The sequence below is a fragment of the Salvelinus alpinus genome, chromosome 5 (genome assembly GCF_045679555.1).
Source record: "Salvelinus alpinus chromosome 5, SLU_Salpinus.1, whole genome shotgun sequence".
NCBI classification, from domain to species: Eukaryota; Metazoa; Chordata; class Actinopteri; order Salmoniformes; family Salmonidae; genus Salvelinus; species Salvelinus alpinus.
The window spans coordinates 25,484,463-25,501,458 of record NC_092090.1 but is presented as its reverse complement, the minus strand read 5'-3'; the positions used below and the strand labels follow the sequence as shown (position 1 = coordinate 25,501,458).

At 47.8% G+C, this 16,996-nt stretch overlaps 1 protein-coding gene across 3 annotated transcripts in view; it reads right to left on the bottom strand.

Annotated features, from left to right (window-relative positions):
* The window catches only part of LOC139575801 (nuclear factor of activated T-cells, cytoplasmic 3-like), an 88,765-nt gene that overhangs the window by 27,029 nt on the left and 44,740 nt on the right, over positions 1-16,996 (bottom strand). For 2 of the 3 annotated variants that reach the window (XM_071401115.1, XM_071401117.1), the window contains exons 4-6: positions 5,917-6,116; positions 5,181-5,377; positions 3,554-3,694 (exon numbers count right to left, since the gene is read on the bottom strand). In XM_071401115.1, coding sequence (XP_071257216.1) covers positions 3,554-3,694; positions 5,181-5,377; positions 5,917-6,116 — 538 coding nt within the window. The remainder of the gene's footprint in view (positions 1-3,553; positions 3,695-5,180; positions 5,378-5,916; positions 6,117-16,996) is intronic. The other variant, XM_071401116.1, reaches the window with a different exon arrangement.

Here is a 16,996-nt window from a genome sequence, read left to right as displayed (position 1 = left end):
CTCCCTCTCAGAGAAAAAACATGTTCTATATCCACCCCTCTCTCAGAGTTAAAAACACGTCCATGTGTTATGATATCTACCAAAACAATGAGGGCTAAGCTATTCAGACAGCTAGAATAACTGTAGCTTGTAGACCTTTTGTATGGAAGAAAGGAAAAACACTGATGCCTGGTGTGTTAAATGCAATTTCAATTCAACCATTTTTTTTACATCATCCTCCACTCGCCTTCTGCCCTCATCAAGGCCCTACAGTAGTCATTACAGTAGAGTCAGTCAGTAGAGTCAGTAAGTACAGTAGAGCCAGTAAAGTCAGTACAGTACAGTCAGTCAGTAAGTCAGTAGTAGAGCCAGTAAGCCAGTATAGTCAGTACAGTACAGTAAGTCAGTAGAGTCAGTAGGCCAAAATAGTCAGTCAGTAGAGTCAGTCAGTATAGTCAGTACAGTACAGTGGGTCAAGTAAGCCAGTAGAGCCAGTAAGCCAGTATAGTCAGTACAGTACAGTACAGTACAGTCAGTCAGTAAGCCAGTAGAGCCAGTAAGCCAGTATAGTCAGTACAGTACAGTCAGTCACTAAGCCAGTAGAGTCAGTAAGCCAGTAGAGTCAGTAGGCCAAAATAGTCAGTCAGTAGAGTTAGTCAGTAGAGTCAGTCAGTATAGTCAGTCATTCCATCTAGGGGTCCTTTTCCTCTGTTTGATGAGGTTCACTCTGGTCAAATAATATTTTTTCCCCTCAGAATAATAATAATGCCTTTTTCATATTCCCCTTCCTCTGAGCCAAACTGCTCTCTCCCTCCCCCAGAGCAGGTAATAAAGTGATAGAAGTTAGCATGAAGCCAATGGATGTGATCCTGTTTCATCTGGACAGAGGGAAAGGACCTTTCTGCTTTTCCTAGCATTAGGAGATGAGCGAACGAGCCAAAGACCAGACCTCACACTGACAGACCTGCTGTAGCCAGATGGACCAGAGTTCGCCTGCCTGCATCATTATGGCTCCCCTTCAACTACCTCTCTCCCTCCTCCCCTATCTGCAGTGCAGCCCAGTCCATTGACATAACTAACTGAAGCCCACAAAGAACTGGTAAACTAGATGGACAACCAACTCACTAAAAGACCTCCATTACTGCTTGTAATAAAAATATAATATGGTCATTTAGCAAACGTTTATTTTCAAAGTGACTTTTATAATCTTAAAAATAGGAATTGAACAAGTCAAGAAGAGAGTCCAGTAGAGATTCCATAAACCGTAATGTAGTACTTGTTATCAACTGGTGCCTGGAGCTAGGGATCCCTGTTACCCAACCCTCCACTCCTCCTCTGTGCATTTAGGAGTGGTGCGCCGCCACTGCATTTATTTGTATGCCCCAGGAAGACCCCATCCTACCCCCCGCAGGAAGACCCCACCCTACCCCCCGCAGGAAGACCCCACCCTACCCCCCCCAGGAAGACCCCATCCTACCCCACGCAGGAAGACCCCACCCTACCCCCCGCAGGAAGACTCCACCCTACCCCCACATGAAGTCCCCATCCTACCCCCCAGGAAGACTCCACCCTACCCCCCGCAGGAAGACCCCATCCTACCCCCCGCAGGAAGACCCCATCCTACTCCCCCAGGAAGACCCCATCCTACCCCCCGCAGGACGACCCCACCCTACCCCCCGCAGGAAGACTCCACCCTACCCCCCGCAGGATGACCCCACCCTACCCCCCACATGAAGTCCCCATCCTACCCCCCTAGGAAGACTCCCCCACCCCGTCCACCCCCCGCAGGAAGACCCCACCCTACCCCCCACAGGAAGACCCCACCCTACCCCCCGCATGAAGTCCCCATCCTACTCCCCCAGGAAGACCCCATCCACCACACCCTGCATGAAGTCCTCACCCTACCCCCTGCAGGAAGACCCCTGGAAGACCCCCCCCCAACATTGCTGAAAAACATTCTAGGGGAAACACTGACTATACATTAACTAACTAACCACAATAAACTTCTCTTTCACGCTCAACGTGATTCCACTGTTTATGGAAGGAGGTGGAAAACTCTGTCATTACTACTCTCTTCCTCTCCTCTCTTTATTCCATCCCTCCATCCGCTCCCTCCAATCAGGCATGTTCTGCAATAAGTGTCTGGATTAGCCTTGACGATTGACAATTTACACAAACCAGATCATCATTATCTCTCTCTTTCCCCCATGATGACACACATCATGTTTGAAGGGCCCAAGTTTCCTCCACTCCACTCCTAGGGTAAAGGTTTCCACTCAATTTCTCAAAATAATGTATCTTAGTCAATAAGTAACAGCACCCTTGACTCTCCTCCGTGTTTGAACTTGATTCAGTTTGGCCTCTTTCACAAAGCTATGGTGGGCAGGCAGGGACTGGTTCACAGAATGCTGTCACTCTTTCACAGTTTCCATTCTAGAACCCGCCCATACTTGTGTTTTATTATTGAAAGGGTTAAAGGAGGGAGAGTCTAAATAGTGGGTTGTAGTAAGTTAAGTTCAACCCAAGCGATTAATGAAGAGGAAAAGTATGAGCAGAAGGACCGACCACACTCAGAGACTCTCTCTTCTTAAGTTAATACACTAAACAGGTCAGGGCAGGGCTAAATATTAACACTGATAAGGACTAGAGAGAGACTGAGGAGTCAGGTGTAAGCAGTAGATTGTACTGTGTGAGTGTGTGATAACCTGTGTGTCAGTTAGTAGCAGTAGCCAGATATGCTACCCATCTTTCTCTTGGGATGGACAGAGACGATTAGAAAAAGAGACAGATCCATTTTTAGTGGCTCTTGCTCTATGTGTGTATTATAACTCAGTAGTAACATTCCATGGATGACAGAAAAAGAGATGTGCTTTAAATAGTAGAGCAGTGCTAGTGGGCGGGATAGCAGCATGGTGTGGAACGCACCCCAGGGCTGTAGCAGGCATGGGACTGTTCTTTTTCCAGGTGTTTCTATCTAGTTGGGTCTGACTCTTCCTCCGCAGTCAGTAAATCAGCTATTGGAACGTGTTTGAACTCTGTGTTGTGGAGGTGATTGATGATGGTGACGTTCTATCTAGAGTATGTTGAGAAGGGTCCTTACACTCCCGCTGTTTTCTACACAACAATGGTTATGTTAAGCTGGAGCTACAGTACCTAAAGTAACCCAGATCTTGGGTCAACTCACTGGATCCAAACTACAGAGTATTTGCTACTGTGGATATTCTGAGCTGTTTAATTTGGATGAACCAAACAGTATATATCTGATATAAGACCATTGTAGCAAGAGGACAATCTAAAAATAATCTCTCCTGATCCGTTGGACTGTTCGACCATGTGAATTAAGAGTCAGCCTGTGAGTCAACAATATTTTATTTTACTATTATTTTAACAGGGAAACACCATCGAGACCAACGTCTCTTTTACAAGGGAGCCCTGCATACTGTATACACAATTTACAAAATAAAGTCAAATAAAATATAATACAAATAATCAAGAAAAACAATCACATTCCTCAGCAAGGATGTCCCTAAGGATTTCCCCCGTGTGTGAGACGCTGTGTGTACAAGTCTCTTACCAGGGCCCTTCTCCAGGAATATGACCTTTGATTCGGGGAAGAAGTTGGATCCTGTGATGACCATCTCCTCTCCCCCGCTGACCAGACAGCCGGTCAGACTGGCCTTCTCTACCTGGGGAAGCTCCTGGGCCGAACGCTGGGCTGGGAGGATAGAGGAGAGGAGCGGGGTTTACATAGGCAGCAATGTACATATGAGAAAGATAGAAAGAGACAGAGAAAAATAGAGATGAGTGGGGGGGGGGGGGGGGGTAAAGCGAGAGAAAAGGGCTGTATGTACAGTTGAAGTTTACATACACCGTAGCCAAATACATTTCAACTCAGTTTTTCACAATTCCTGACATTTAATCCTAGTAAAAATTCCCTGTCTTAGGTCAGTTAGGATCACCACTTTATTTTAAGAATGTGAAATGTCAGAATAATAGCAGAGAGAATGATTTATTTCAGCTTTTATCTCTTTCATCACATTCCCAGTGGGTCAGAAGTTTACATACTCAATTAGTATTTGGTAGCATTGCCTTTAAATTCTTTAACTTGGGTCAAATGTTTCGGGTAGCCTTCCACAAGCTTCCCACAATAAGTTGGGTGAATTTTGGCCCATTCCTCCTGACAGAGATGGTGTAACTGAGTCCGGTTTGTAGGATCCTTGCTCGCACAGGCTTTTTCAGGTCTGCCCACAAATTTTCTATAGGATTGAGGTCAGGGCTCTGTGATGGCCACTCCAATTACCTTGACTTTGTTGTCCTTAAGCCATTTTACCACAACTTTGGAAGTATGCTTGGGGTCATTGTCCATTTGGAAGACCCCATTTGCGACCAAGCTTTAACTTACTGACTGATGTCTTGAAATGTTGCTTCGATATATCGACATAATTTTTCAGTCCCTCCTGCAGCAAAGCACCCCCACAACATGATGCTGCCACCCCCGTGCATCACGGTTGGGATGGTGTTCTTCGGCTTGCAAGCCTCCCCCGTTTTCATTCATTATGGCCAAACAGTTCTATTTCTGTTTCATCAGACCAAAAAGTACAATCTTTGTCCCCGTGTGCAGTTGCAAACCATAGTCTGTTTTTTTTTATGGCAGTTTTGGAGCAGTGGCTTCTTCCTTGCTGAGCGGTCTTTCAGGTTATGTTGTTATAGGACTCATTTTACTGTGGATATAGATACTTTTGTACCCGTTTCTTCCAGCATCTTCACAAGGTCCTTTGCGGTTGATCTGGGATTGATTTGCACTTTTCGCACCAAAGTACGTTCATCTCTAGGAGACAGAACGCATCTCCTTCCTGAGTGGTATGACGGCTGCGTGGTCCCATGGTGTTTAAACTTGCGTACTATTGTTTGCACAGATGTACGTGGTACCTTCAGGCGTTTGGAAATTGCTCCCAAGGATGAACCAGACTTGTGGAGGTCTGAGGTCATGGCTGATTTCTTTTGATTTTCCCATGATGTCAAGCAAAAAGACACTGAGTTTGAAGGTAGGCCTTGAAATACATCCACAGGTCCACCTCCAATTGACTCAAATTATGTAAATTAGCCTATCAGAAGCTTCTAAAGCCATGCCATCATAAACTTCCGACTTCAACTGCATGTATGTATGTGTGTGTGCATCTGAACAGGATCTGGACACTCACAACACTCCACAGGGATGGATGCAGCCTGTAGAGAGAGAACCTTCCCATTGGGCTGGGGAATGTGAACACGAAACACCACTCGCACACGCGTGTTCTTCCGCCCGATATCAGTCTCCCCCTTCCGCAGCTCAATGTCTGAGTTCCGCAGCTTCAGGATGCCAGCACAGTCAATACTGCAAGAGAGATAGGGAGGGGAGCTAAGCAACACCCCCCGATTGGGTATCAATTAAGCAATTCATTAGGCTGAATGAAAGGCTGAACGAATTCCATAATAAACCTTTGCCATCATATTGTGAAAAAATATCCATCTGAGTCAAATTACAAAGTGCAAAAGCAGTACATTTGATTTATTAATGCTACAGCTGTGAGGGAAACACCAAATCTAAGACAAAACATATTGGAAAACCAGAGCCTTTGAAATAAAAGCCTAAATATATACTGTGGTCAATGTAGATCCATAAATAAGGGAATAAAGTGTATTGTAAGCATAATATTCTGCTTGGTGGGAAATTCTCATATTTTCCTGCTGTACTTAACCTTCCTGTTGGTTTGAATTAAGACAAATAAAATTCCTCCTGTGTGTATGTATGTATGTATGTGTGTCTGTCTGTGGATATTACGATCCTGTTCGATCATAAACTGTTATTTTTACACTTTCAAGGTCTTCCTCTGTGCTAGGAGGTAGCGCTCACAATTCAACTGAGTAATGTAATCCTTGAGCGACCATGACACTCACCTGGCAGACATATTGTTTTCGGGAAGCAGAGGAATCTCGAGAACTTTGGTGCTGGAGATGATGATCTCCTGGCTGGCGGTGGCCACCGTTTTCCCAGTGATCCGATGCACCTGGTAGAAGGCGTGAGGTCTGAGGTAGCGGTCGTCTGCCGTGCCGATGAACATCTGTAGGTTGACAGGCTTCTCGTTGTAGCCCATCAGCTGAGACAAGGCAGAGATATGGAGGGAAGGGGGGAGAAAAAACACACAAAAAAACATGAGTATGTAGATAGAGTCCATATGAGCATCGCACTTCCAGGACAATCTGCACATTTCCTTTACTTCCAAATGCCCACTTCTCTCTTTTCTGGAGGGAGTCTAGCCTAAATGTCAGCTTCAAACGTTCAAGTGAAAACCCAGTCAGTCAGGAATTTCTGGAAGGATCTCTGGAGATTAATCTGGATCCCTTTACTTGGCCTCCAACCAGGTCAACACACACACACACGCGCACACACACGTTCTCCTTCTCTAACTAAAGACCCTTATCATTTCCCCCTTTGTCTACTCTCTGTTTTAACAGGGATCACAACCCGCATGTGCACAATTACCTCCAAAATCCCTTCTCCAGAGGAACCACCATCTCAGACCCAGTATTTTCCGAGACAAATCCCCAACAAGTCGGAGCTACCCAAAAAGACCAAGCCAAAAAACGAGGAGACACGTTTTCAAAACACGAGAGAGAAAGGAGAAAGAAAATGGAAATGGAAAGGGAGTGAAAAAAAAATCTATCTTGAAAGACATTCTTTGGTGCACCACAGTACCGGAAACAAAATGGCTAAATGGCTACAACTTTGCTAAATGGAGTGCAAACTTGGAAAAACAAGTCACCACGGATATGATCTTCAACTCATTCTGTGTGGTCTATCGTGCACCTTTTAAAGCACCTTTTATTGGTGAAGCTGCGGTTTAGGGTTCTAGAATAAACCTGTCAGTGAAATTGCCAACCAACGCCCATGACCCTGATCCAGCTGTGGTGCCAGTGCCAGCTTGGCCTGAGCCCTGGGCAGCCTGTGCAGCTGCTCTCTCCTTCTTGGCTCTTTCAGGAGCCAAAATGGCCACCAGCCTGCCATGCAGGTGAGAGGCCCTCCCCTCCATCCACTCCTCAGAGGGACAGAGAAAACACCGGCAACACAATCCCACTACTGTTAGGAATGTTGTGCTTGGCAGGGGCCCTCCACCACCACTTCCACCCACCACCTCCCCTGTACCCACCTCCCCGACCCAGCCAAGCCACATCCAACCCCTGGCTCCACTGCAGCTGGAGGGTTACCCCTGCTCCCCACCCTGCGTCACACACCGGCGTTACCGTTTGTGGAAAGAGAGAAAAAGGTTAGGTGTGGAAGGAGAAAAAAGGAGAAAAGAAAGGGGGGGAAGGGGGGTTTGAGGGTGGGAGTTGTCATTATGCAGTTGGTCCACAGACCAACAGCAACCAAAACAGTGAAATTATGGTCTGGATGGAAACAAGTGTACCTGAGAAAAACACCAAACACCAAAAATCACATGCCGCTAGGTTTCAAAATATTTACTTTCTCTGAAACCAATTATTGGACATCCTTTTCCTTTCCAGCTCCAACTGAAAGCTTGACTGTGGTGGTGTGTGCTCACTTAGGGGGGAGAGATCCTATCAGCCACTCCATTGGTTTTTATTGAATTTTCAGACTATTTTCTCTCTGACTAAAACACATAGCTGGGACCCAGCGGGGTCAAAATAGAGGTATGGGGGCCTGTTGGGGTTGTGTTATGTTTAGTGGTCTTTGAGAGAAGACGAGTCCCCTGGGTATCATACAGGGTGGTAAAGACCTCTACTACTATAACAATGAAGACAGGAGCAGGGTTCTAATCAGCATAAAGCCTCAGTGTTCTGAATAGGGGTAGGAAGGTGAGGTACCCGGGACACACAGTCGGCAAGACGATGCTGGTCAGGGGCTTTGTTTACGCAGTGAACCCTAACCCACCCCCTCTCCCTGACCTCTGTGTGAGTGAGTGAGTGAGTGAGTGAGTGAGTGAGTGAGTGAGTGAGTGAGTGAGTGACTGAGTGAGTGAGTGCGAGAGGGGGCAGGGTTTATTATGACCTGGCTCCTCATAGGCCTAGTTACTGGTTACAAGGCCCGGCTGGTCTGGTCTGGCTGGTTAATTCATCTTCAGGGTAGCTGGCAAAAAAAATTAAAAGCAGGCCCAGCAGCTGGCCACTGCAGCCCTGCCAGGCTCAACTCAACCAGGTTAGGTCACTTTCCTCTCTGCTTTGCAGCTCCACCTATTTATACAGGCAGGCACATCTAGGAAAGCACCAGCAACACATGGAGACATGGAGTATGGGTGATTAGACCGGTTCTGTTCCATTTGACTTGATTCTTGATTCTTAACCTTTCAACACACGGCAGACACATTACAGCTGAGCAGTAGGCCTACTTCCAATTCAGGTTGATGTGGTACTGGATAATTTGTCTCAGTTAGAATTTCCAGTTCCGCAATGCATTGTTCATGCTGAAGTACTGGGTGCTTACTAATCAAATGCAGCCACTGCTTTAATGAACAAAAACAAAAGCATTTTGTTATTGCATGCATTAGAACAATGGTACATGGTGGTTAAGTCAAGAGCACCTGGCAGAGGGGCACACACAGGCTTAGGATAGAACTTAAAGGGACAGGGAAAGCCCCCTAAAGTCATTCCTAGCTGGATGTCTTGGAAGTGTGTGTGCCCTCTAAGCCTGCTCCTGTTGGACCTACGGGCTACAGGCTGATACCTAGGAGACAATCTGACTCCTCCCTGACCCTGCACTGACTACGCTAAGAAGCTTTTGGACGGCCGGGGCGAAGCGTGCGAGGTCACATCCTTGTCTCACACTGTGACACACACACTTCGGGCGATCAGCGTCAGAGGCGGTGCCATTTCGCCCGTCGAAAGAAGGCCAGAGTCAGGGATAGGGCCTGTGGCATCCACAACACATTGGCACCCAGCTGAGCGGACAGGGTTGGTGAACAGTCCAGCCTAGTAATGGATTAGTCCTTCAGAGCTTTTAAAGAGAGGAAGAGAGGTGCACTATAATGGTCTCTTAGATCTGCAAATAGGAGAAGTAGCATTGATTTAACCCTACCTGAATACAGAAACACAGCTGTTATAGTGGTATTGATGTTGTCCCTACAGGACTACTCTTTATAGTGGTATTAATGTTGTCCCTACAGGTTTAGTCTTTGTAGGGAACCAGGTGAGTCTAGCAGAAAGGTAAAGTCTCATAAGAAATAGAGTGCAATGACTCTCTGAGACAATGGATGTGCAGACTCTGACTGCAACTCCAAATGTCAAAAAAGCTTCTCTTCATTTGTGCTGAAAGTTGCTTATACGATCAACATTACTTCCTATATAATATCCCCCTATTATTGGGTCATCCTCAATCCCTAGAGAACCCCATCAACATGAAATACATCTAATAGCTAACTAGTGATAATTATCATTACAATTACCTGTGATCGTAAACAAAACTTTAATTCTACTTTCAAAAAGCTCAAAGTCAGTAGGCATGGCTTTATGAGGTGCTTTACGGTCTGTTATTACTAGTATAGATATGGCAAGCGGACTATGGAAGCAGACTATGGAAGTGAGTACTGACTGACTGACTGACTGAGTGTGTGAGTGTAAATCTGTGAGTGTGTGTGTGCGTGTAAATCTGTGAGTGTGCGTGTAAATCTGTGAGTGTGTGTGTGCGTGTAAATCTGTGAGTGTGTGTGTGCGTGTAAATCTGTGAGTGTGTGTGTGCGTGTAAATCTGTGAGTGTGCGTGTAAATCTGTGAGTGTGTGGCGTTGTAATGTTTATTCACAGTTCACAGCACACCATGTGTGTTCCAGACAGCATTTAGCGACTTTATGTTTCTGTGTGGGTGTGAAACTGTGAGAGCGCGGGGGGGAGAAAGAGAGAGAGGAAGGGACGTGAAGAGCACTACAGCACAAAACGTGGTCAGAAATCAAGCATTGTTATTGTTTTGTGAAACCATGTTTCGTACTGAGGTGCTTTTCGCGTCTCTAAACAAAATACTCTGATCACATAAAATACTTTGAACACGTGCAGTTCATCCTGGAGTAGAAGTTTCTGTAAAGACCTACTACACCAAGGCCTGTCTCAGTCTCTAGAGTCTATAACACGAGGCCCAGGTATGGAGTAGAAGTTTCTGTAAAGACCTACTACACCAAGGTCTCTCTCAGTCTCTAGTCTATAACACGAGGCCCAGGTCTGGAGTAGAAGTTTCTGTAAAGACCTACTACACCAAGGCCTCTCTCAGTCTCTAGTCTATAACACGAGGCCCAGGTCTGGAGTAGAAGTTTCTGTAAAGACCTACTACACCAAGGCCTCTCTCAGTCTCTAGAGTCTATAACACGAGGCCCAGGTCTGGAGTAGAAGTTTCTGTAAAGACCTACTACACCAAGGCTTCTCTCAGTCTCTAGAGTCTATAACACGAGGCCCAGGTCTGGAGTAGAAGTTTCTGTAAAGACCTACTACACCAAGGCTTCTCTCAGTCTCTAGTCTATAACACGAGGCCCAGGTCTGGAGTAGAAGTTTCTGTAAAGACCTACTACACCAAGGCTTCTCTCAGTCTCTAGTCTATAACACGAGGCCCAGGTCTGGAGTAGAAGTTTCTGTAAAGACCTACTACACCAAGGCTTCTCTCAGTCTCTAGTCTATAACACGAGGCCCAGGTCTGGTAGCAAGCCATCATGTTATCAAACACACTCAGCAGATGTGGGCTGCTCCAAATGAAATAATACACCAGGTAAAACTGACTGTAGAGTAGAAAAAGCCCTGCATCAGCACTCCCAGTGAGTCAACACCACACGGTTAAACAGAACAGAAACAGAAGACAGAGCTGGCTAATTTAGCAACCTCTGACATTTAAAACTACTTCCAAAATAACTATTTTCTTTGCAATTTCCGTTTTTCAGTCCCAACATCATAGCAAGGCTACACCTTTCCAAATACTGTAATACGTAAAGTGTTATGTAAACATAACACATGCGAGGGCGAATAAGCTAAAAATACAGACACACACACGTAGACACAGGCAGACACACACACACACACACACACACGTAGACACAGGCAGAGTAGACACATGCAGACACACACACACACACGTAGACACAGACAGAGTAGACACATGCACACACACACACACACACGTAGACACAGGCAGACTAGACACATGCACACACACACACACACACGTAGACACAGGCAGAGTAGACACATGCAGACACACACACACACACGTAGACACAGGCAGAGTAGACACATGCAGACACACACACACACACACGTAGACACAGGCAGACTAGACACACACACACACACACACACACACACACACACGTAGACACAGGCAGAGTAGACACATGCAGACACACACACACATGTAGACACAGGCAGAGTAGACACATGCAGACACACACACACATGTAGACACAGGCAGAGTAGACACATGCAGACACACACACACATATAGACACAGGCAGAGTAGACACACACACACACACACACACACACACACACACACACACACACACACACACACACACACACACACACACACACACACACACACACACACACACACACACACGTAGACACAGGCAGAGTAGACACATGCAGACACACACACACATGTAGACACAGGCAGAGTAGACACATGCAGACACACACACACATGTAGACACAGGCAGAGTAGACACATGCAGACACACACACACACATATAGACACAGGCAGAGTACACATGCAGACACACACACACACACACACACACACACACACACACACACACACACACACACACACACACACACACACACACACACACACACACACACACACACACACACACACACACACGTAGACACAGGCAGAGTAGACACACACACATGTAGACACAGGCAGAGTAGACACACACATATAGACACAGGCAGAGTAGACACATGCAGACACACACACACACACACACACACACACATGTAGACATGTAGACACAGGCAGAGTAGACACACACACATGTAGACACAGGCAGAGTAGACACACGCAGACACACACACATGTAGACACAGGCAGAGTAGACACACGCAGACACACACACATGTAGACACAGGCAGAGTAGACACACGCAGACACACACATGTAGACACAGGCAGAGTAGACACATGCAGACACACACACATGTAGACAGAGGCAGAGTAGACACACGCAGACACACACACATGTAGACACAGGCAGAGTAGACACATGCAGACACACACACATGTAGACAGAGGCAGAGTAGACACATGCAGACACACATACATGTAGACACAGGCAGAGTAGACACATGCATACACACTCACAGAGACACAAACACGCACTCTCTGCCTGCTTGTTTCACATTCCTCGCCTCACATCCCCCACCAAATCCATGGTTGGTGTGAAATACCACGGGAGGGTGGTCTCTGCACTTTTTTAACATCCTCAAATCCTCTGGGACCAGCTGGTCAATAAGATCTGATGGATCACGTCAGTCAGTAGTCATATTAAATCTGCTGACATTAATACCAGTCACATGTCTGACACACACCGCACTGCTGCTGCTGCTGGATATAGGTCTGCGTCCCAAAAGCCACCCTATTCCCTACATCCAAAATCCACCCTATTCCCTACATCCAAAAGCCACCCTATTCCCTACATCCAAAAGCCACCCTATTCCCTACATCCAAAAGCCACCCTATTCCCTACATAGTGCAGTAAGTGCACTACTTTCGACCAGGGCTCTGGTTGAAAGCAGGTCGCTATGTAGGGACTAGAATGCCATTTGGAACACATACATAGGCTGCCTGCTAGGTTACCTAAATAAAAAACTGCTGGATACGATTACAGATTCAGGTCTAAATAAAGAGAGGCTTATTTTGGTTCTCAGTGGCATCTGTTCCACTGATCCAGTATTAGAAGAGAAAACAGCCTGGCCGGCAGGGCCCGGAGAGAGGAAGGTGACAAGCAACAAGGAGAAATTTAAAACAGCCTTTGAAAAGGCAAAACACAAGTGTTGAGGGATGGGTTGGGTTGGGCTGGGGCTAGGGCTGGGCTAGGCGCCGTATCACCAACAGAAGCGAAGGCCGCCAAACTTCACAGTGAGAGCGGCATGTTTCACCATGCCTAAATCCACCCTCCCTCCCCTTTCCCTCGCTCCTCACCTCTCCTCCACACCCCCTTCAGCTCCAACCCTCTACCTCCCTCCCCTTTCCCTCGCTCCTCACCTCTCCTCCACACCCCCTTCAGCTCCAACCCTCTACCTCCCTCCCCTTTCCCTCGCTCCTCACCTCTCCTCCACACCCCCTTCAGCTCCAACCCTCTACCTCCCTCCCCTTTCCCTCATTCCTCACCTCTCCTCCACACCCCCTTCAGCTTCTCACCTCTCCCTCCCTCCCCTCGCCTCCACACCCCCTTCAGCTCCTCACCTCTCCTCCACACCCCCTTCAGCTCCTCACCTCTACCTCCCTTCCCTTTCCCTCATTCCTCACCTCTCCTCCACACCCCCTTCAGCTCCGACCCTCTCCCTCCCTCCTCACCTCTCCTACACACCCCCTTCAGCTCCGACCCTCTCCCTCCCTCCCCTTTCCTTTGCTCCTCACCCCCTTCAGCTCCGACCCTCTCCCTCGCTCCTCACCTCCACACCCACTTCAGCTCCGACCTTCTCCCTCCCTCCCCTTTCCTTCGCTCCTCACCCCCTTCAGCTCTGACCCTCTCCCTCGCTCCTCACCTCTCCTCCACACCCCCTTCAGCTCCGACCCTCTCCCTCCCTCCCCTTTCCCTCGCTCCTCACCTCTCCTCCACACCCCCTTCAGCTCCGACCCTCTCCCTCCCTCCCCTTTCCCCTCGCTCCTCACCCCCTTCAGCTCCGACCCTCTCCCTCCCTCCCCTTTACCCTCGCTCCTCACCCCCTTCAGCTCCGACCCTCTACCTCCCTCCCCTTTACCCTCGCTCCTCACCCCCTTCAGCTCCGACCCTCTACCTCCCTCCCTCCCCTCGCTCTTCACCCCCTTCAGCTCCGACCCTCTACCTCCCTCCCTCCCCTTTCCCCTCGCTCCTCACCCCCTTCAGCTCCGACCCTCTACCTCCCTCCCCTTTCCCCTCACTCCTCACCCCCTTCAGCTCCGACCCTCTACCTCCCTCCCTCCCCTTTCCCCTCGCTCCTCACCCCCTTCAGCTCCGACCCTCTACCTCCCTCCCTCCCCTTTCCCCTCGCTCCACACCCCCTTCAGCTCCGACCATCTCCCTCCCTCCCTCCCCTTTCCCCTCGCTCCACACCCCCTTCAGCTCCGACCCTCTCCCTCCCCTTTCCCCTCGCTCCTCACCCCCTTCAGCTCCGACCCTCTCTACTGTAACACAACACGTTCTTTAGGCGCATGCCTCTGCCAAGTTGTTTCCCTGTGTTTCTCTGGTGTTGCCATGGCAAGGCTCTATGCATGTGTATATGAGTGTGTGTGTGTATACGAGTGCATTCTCACACTGGTGTAAACTACAGCTCTTAGAGGGTGTGTGTGTGTGAGAGAGAGAAAGAGAGAGAGAAAGAGAGAGAGATGTTGGAGCGGGAACAGCGGTGGTCAAGGTCATGGGCGGCTTCTGGCCCATGACGTTCAGTGGTGTCTCTGCTCTGACACGGCTTAGGGCCCACCCACACACACAGCCCTGTTCACATACAGGCCTGCTGTGTACCCAGCACACCAGGGCCCAGAGAGCCGCTTGGCTGTTTGTTTAAACAAGGTCAATACACACACACAGAGCAGAGCAACGTCTACTGTATGCTCAGTCAGTATATGGTTCTGCAGGTCTGCTCAGTGACTCTCTCTCTCTCTCTCTCTCTCTCTCTCTCTCTCTCTCTCTCTCTCTCTCTCTCTCTCTCTCTCTCTCTCTCTCTCTCTCTCTCTCTCTCTCTCTCTCTCTCTCTCTCTCTCTCTCTCTCTCTCTCTCTCTCTCTCTCTCTCTCTCTCTCTCTCTCTCTCTCTCTCTCTCTCTCTCTCTCTCTCTCTCTCTCTCTCTCTCTCTCTCTCTCTCTCTCTCTCTCTCTCTCTCTCTCTCTCTGCATGGGAAACATATGTTACATTGCCAAAGCAAGTGAAATAGATAATAAATAAAAGTGAAATAAACAATATAAAATGAACAATAAACATCTCCCCCTCTCTCTCCCACCACCAAGTTCCCTCTCCCTGCCGTCTCACTGCACACTAACCCTGATAACATCAAATGAGAGTGGAGCCTCACAGACTACATCATGTTACATCAAATAGAGCCTGGGGCAGGACAACAGCTCCGGTCGGTTCACACAGTGCAAACTGCAGAGCAGAGCGTTGCATGTCTCCCTCTTTATTACCCATCCACGCCTATTGAAAGAGTCAACAAGCCATGCCACAACAACACAGAGGAATAAAGACAACACACAGTGGAGCAGAGGGGGACTGGTGTAGAAAAGTGACAACACAGAGGAATAAAGACTACACACAGTGGAGCAGAGGTGGACTGGTGTAGAAAAGTGACAACACAGAGGAATAAAGACTACACACAGTGGAGCAGAGGGGGACTGGTGTAAAAAAGTGACAACACAGAGGAATAAAGACTACACACAGTGGAGCAGAGGGGGACTGGTGTAGAAAAGTGACAACACAGAGGAATAAAGACTACACACAGTGGAGCAGATGGGGACTGGTGTAGAAAAGTGACAACACAGAGGAATAAAGACTACACACAGTGGAGCAGAGGGGGACTGGTGTAGAAAAGTGACAACACAGAGGAATAAAGACTACACACAGTGGAGCAGAGGGGGACTGGTGTAGAAAAGTGACAACACAGATGAATAAAGACTACACACAGTGGAGCAGAGGGGGACTGGTGTAGAAAAGTGACAACACAGAGGAATAAAGACTACACACAGTGGAGCAGAGGGGGACTGGTGTAGAAACGTGACAACACAGAGGAATAAAGACTACACACAGTGGAGCAGAGGGGGACTGGTGTAGAAAAGTGACAACACAGAGGAATAAAGACTACACACAGTGGAGCAGATGGGGACTGGTGTAGAAAAGTGACAACACAGAGGAATAAAGACTACACACAGTGGAGCAGAGGGGGACTGGTGTAGAAAAGTGACAACACAGAGGGATAAAGACTACACACAGTGGAGCAGAGGGGGACTGGTGTAGAAAAGTGACAACACAGATGAATAAAGACTACACACAGTGGAGCAGAGGGGGACTGGTGTAGAAAAGTGACAACACAGAGGAATAAAGACTACACACAGCGGAGCAGAGGGGGACTGGTGAAGAAAAGTGACAACACAGATGAATAAAGACTACACACAGTGGAGCAGAGGGGGACTGGTGTAGAAAAGTGACAACACAGAGGAATAAAGACTACACACAGTGGAGCAGATGGGGACTGGTGTAGAAAAGTGACAACACAGAGGAATAAAGACTACACACAGCGGAGCAGAGGGGGACTGGTGTAGAAAAGTGACAACACAACAAGCCACATACTTTATATGTGACAAAATCTGCTGGTTATGCTGTATAGAAATAGAACCACAGTCACCGGTAGTCAGAGAGGGGGTTGTTGATATATCAAAATCATTCTGTGTGGCCAGAGAGGGAAACGTAATGCGCTCTTGGACAGCCTCAGCCCATCTTGTCTTTCAAATCCCATTTTCAGACACCATGGACTCATTTAGAGTTATTAAAAAGACTGAACATTAAAGACTAAATGCAAGGGCTGCAATATAAAACATTTTATATTTTGTGTTTTTGTTTACAGAAGCCTTTTACCTAATACACAATACTGTAAGTGTAAACTGTAGTGGAGCGGGTCGAAAGTTTCAAGTTCCTTGGTGTCCACATCACCAACTAACTATCATGGTCCAAACACACCAAGACAGTCGCGAAGAGGGCACGACAACACCTTTTGCTCCTCAGGAGACTGAAAAAATGTGGCATGGGTCCCCAGATCCTCACAAAGTTCTACAGCTGCACCATCGAGAGCATGCTGA